Genomic DNA, 4,491 nt, shown 5'->3' with positions numbered 1-4,491 from the left:
TACCTAATCATCATCATTATTTTTAATGCAGTCCTATCTATTCTCATACATTGTCCATTACAGTTATGAATGATACCCATTCCCACATAGAAAAATCAACGCCCATTGAGTAGTAGTATTTGGTTGTCATTGAAGGATTTATTCCGTTTAAAAAAAAACATTATTCATTACAGAATGTAAAACAACAACAACGCCCTACATTTAAATCTAGGAGCGAAAACGTAAGCCAAATGTGGCAACTAATAAGCTATAGTGCTGCCACCCGGGGGTGGGGGCATCTATATAATAGAAAACGGTCCGCCGCCATTGCATTTCAGATTACGCATCGACAAGAGCGTTTGTGTTTTCTAGTACTAGTTATTTAATAATTTTTATAAATCAAAATGAGGGAAATCGTACACATTCAAGCCGGACAATGCGGTAACCAGATTGGAGCCAAAGTAAGTTTTGTTTATTTTGTTTCTTTTTGCTTGTTTTTCTTTAAAGTGTTAACTTGATTTTGCTATGAACTGGCCATTTTGAAAACGCATAAATGGTTTTTGCTTAGAAATTATGAAGTTCGCTTTAGGATTACATTGTTATATAACTGTTTTAAGTGTAATTGTGAATTTTATTTTATATACTTTAAAAATATGTGGAACTTTATAAATTGAGCAGTGAGCAGCCATATTGCGCGTTCAATACCGGCCGGTAAATATTGATCGTCCTGAAAACGTAGACTAGTTGTTATTTGCTAACTGTAATAACGGTTTTCCGGTATATTAGAATATGTAACTAATAGGAGCGGTTTTTATTAGTTGATCTTTACTTTTTTAATATGATTATTCCGACTAGTTTTTTTTTTTATCGAAAAGTGCACTTTCCCAGTTAGGTACACTAGTTTTAAATTCGTACTTTTTAAATAGAATTTGTTGAATTGATTAATTAAATTGTATACATTTGTATTTAGATTTAGTTTTTAAAAAATAGTTCGATTGTCATTATAAAAAAGAGTATTCAATTAGTAGATACTGCAAAACATGCACATAAAAAAGATTTTCAACTTATTTATAAAAACTAGAACAAGAAAATAGGTACTAAGGTAACGCAGGTGTATCTAAAATCTTATTTACGTCATAATAAGAAATGTACCTAGATATAAAGATTTGTATTTAAATTGTAATCAGCAGATGTTTTCATATGTAATAGTATAACGACGGTTAAAAAAGGCGGTTACACATCCTCGACACGGCGTACTCTTAGTACAGTACAGTCGGCGCATGAAAATCTTGGAAATTTCGATTCCATATAAAATTAGTCATAAAAGCCAAAACGACATAAAAATAAATATTTGTCATTAATAGATACGTTGTTTTCGACATGTACGATAATATTTATTTATAGTTATTGCACAAAATTATTTCTTTATCATAAGATTATCATGATAAATAACTTCTCGTCCTTAAATTTGACGTATTTTTTGGCGTATTTTATTGCCTACTTTCAGATAGTCGTACCTACATAATATGGATCTATAGATCTTGAGACTTTGCCGCAGTGTTAACCGAGTGAATGTAATTATTATTATTATTCTCCTTGCGCTTCTTTTAACTCTCTTGGCAGTCTTCACTTGAGCGGTTCTGTTGGCCTTCATACTCAGATGCCGGTTCATCGACCCTCTGATGCCTGATGTATTAAAATAGGCACTTAGAAATACCATGTTATATTTTACGTTTTGCGTACTTACCATATGTTAAATAACAACTACATTACAGACATACCAGACCAGATACTAGCTTAATTTAGAAAGGAAAAAAAGTAGGTTTCGAGATTATTTTTACGCCGAAGAATCGAGTTTGCCTACTAGTTATTACTTGGCATAAATTGTTAAAAGTGGTTTTTAAATTTTATATATTTCATAAATGGTTTACCAAATGTGGAACCTTGTTATTAAACGATTATGTAATGCTTTGCAGTTATGTCTAAATTTAGTAGTGACCTGAGTCATAATTTTCATTAACATATTAGACATGTAATTGCTGACTTTTGGCCTTGTTACGTCACTACCTGTCTGTTGCAGAAATGAACTTATCTGGGTGCACATAATTTCACCTGTTATTTTTAATAAGTAATCAAGTAGGCTTATCCAAAGTTCTTGAAATGTACTTTATTTTTATTTTGGTTATCAGTAAAAATAAGTAATGTTTTATATAATGCAATAGAAAAAAATTCTTACATCTTACATTAGAATTTAACAGACACATGGCGCACGGCGTTATCGATTTTCTTGTTAAAGTACGCTGGCATCGAATTACGCGGAGGGCGCACATACCTTTGTATTATATCTAGGCGGGGTTAGTTCCCCCTAGTTATCTCGTAAATAAATTTACCCGGCATTTCCAGGAAAACTAATTTAAGAATATGAATTGAAAACATGTTCGAATTTTGACCATATGAAATATAAATTTATTTCATTAGCATGTACCTATATTTTTTTTATAAATATTTATTAATTTAGTGCCGAAATATTTAAATTCTTTGAAAATTTACTTCTTATAAAAAATATGTTCTACTTTAAGAGCAAGTTTAGTGACGAAAGGCAGGGAAAAACATGCTAGTTTTATAATGTGCCAAGAATATTTATACTTTATGAATCGGATAACATTCCTAAAAATAGATTAAGAACTGCAATTGAGTTGCTTCATATTATGAAATTTAATAGTTTAAAATAAATATATATTTTTTCCTAAATCATTGCAAGCAAATTTAATAAAAAATACCTTAATGCTAATTTTATAATTACTTGGCTTAATAAAAATAAACGATTAAATTGCATTATTCACATTTAAAACATAATGCTTACGACAAGATAAGGTGATAAATAAATTAAATAATCTTAAATAATTAAGTTATACAGATAGCTTCATGATATTAATACCTGTATAGTAGGTATATATATTTTTTGGTCTAACAATTTAATCTCTTGTTTCAGTTCTGGGAAATTATTTCCGATGAACATGGTATCGACCCCACTGGAGCCTACCACGGAGACTCAGACCTCCAACTTGAAAGAATAAATGTCTACTACAATGAAGCCTCTGGAGGCAAATATGTTCCCCGTGCCATCCTAGTAGACTTGGAACCAGGTACCATGGACTCTGTCCGATCCGGCCCATTCGGACAAATCTTCAGGCCAGACAACTTTGTATTCGGTCAGTCTGGTGCTGGAAACAATTGGGCCAAGGGCCATTACACGGAGGGAGCCGAATTAGTAGACTCAGTTTTAGATGTAGTCAGGAAAGAAGCAGAATCCTGTGACTGTTTACAAGGATTCCAACTTACACACTCCCTTGGTGGTGGTACCGGTTCCGGAATGGGCACACTACTCATCTCAAAGATCCGTGAGGAATACCCAGACAGGATCATGAACACATACTCAGTCGTACCTTCCCCCAAAGTATCAGACACAGTTGTAGAACCCTACAACGCCACCCTGTCTGTTCACCAACTTGTAGAAAACACAGACGAAACTTACTGTATTGATAATGAAGCTCTCTACGACATCTGCTTTAGGACATTAAAACTCACCACACCCACATACGGAGACTTGAACCATTTAGTATCCCTTACCATGTCTGGAGTCACCACCTGCCTTAGATTCCCCGGTCAACTGAACGCTGATCTTCGTAAACTGGCTGTCAACATGGTTCCATTCCCTCGTCTTCACTTCTTCATGCCTGGATTCGCCCCTCTGACATCCCGCGGTAGCCAACAATACAGAGCCCTCACTGTTCCTGAACTCACCCAACAGATGTTCGATGCCAAGAACATGATGGCTGCCTGCGACCCAAGACACGGACGTTACCTCACTGTGGCTGCTGTATTCAGAGGCAGGATGTCGATGAAGGAAGTAGACGAACAAATGCTCAACATCCAGAACAAGAACAGCAGTTACTTTGTCGAATGGATCCCCAATAACGTAAAGACAGCCGTTTGCGACATTCCACCAAGGGGTCTCAAGATGTCTGCCACTTTCATCGGTAACTCCACTGCCATCCAAGAATTGTTCAAGCGTATCTCTGAACAGTTCACAGCTATGTTCAGGCGTAAGGCTTTCTTGCATTGGTACACGGGCGAAGGTATGGACGAAATGGAATTCACTGAGGCTGAATCCAACATGAACGACTTGGTATCTGAATACCAGCAATACCAGGAGGCTACCGCCGATGAGGATGCCGAATTCGATGAAGACCAAGAAGCCGAAGTCGATGAGAACTAAGTTCTTTTTAACATCGCTGATCTGAAATCCGCTTCTCATAAATTCTTTTGTATTTACGCATGTTTTTTGTACAGTCTTTACATTCCCGTTTGTAAATTCGAATACATTACTTAACTTATTCAAGACTGACTTTTTTGTTGCTTTTATTTCCAGTGTTCGTTTCAAAAATGTTCATAACATGTTTTTGCATATTTTGTTTAAGAAATAGGCATTAAAACTGCTGCCATCACTTA

General features: G+C 35.0%; 1 protein-coding gene across 1 annotated transcript; it reads left to right on the top strand.

Annotated features, from left to right (window-relative positions):
* Window positions 1-300: 300 nt before the first annotated feature.
* On the top strand, window positions 301-4,491 carry LOC108908671 (tubulin beta-1 chain). The gene is made up of 2 exons (XM_018712782.1): window positions 301-440; window positions 2,972-4,491. The coding sequence occupies exons 1-2, from the start codon at window positions 384-386 to the stop codon at window positions 4,256-4,258; spliced, it is 1,344 nt and encodes a 447-aa protein (XP_018568298.1). The 5' UTR covers window positions 301-383; the 3' UTR covers window positions 4,259-4,491.

The sequence above is a fragment of the Anoplophora glabripennis genome, unplaced genomic scaffold (assembly GCF_000390285.2).
Source record: "Anoplophora glabripennis isolate ALB-LARVAE unplaced genomic scaffold, Agla_2.0 scaffold162, whole genome shotgun sequence".
Classification (NCBI taxonomy): domain Eukaryota; kingdom Metazoa; phylum Arthropoda; class Insecta; order Coleoptera; family Cerambycidae; genus Anoplophora; species Anoplophora glabripennis.
Note: the sequence above shows the minus strand (reverse complement) of the source record. Positions and strands in the feature narration are given on the sequence as shown.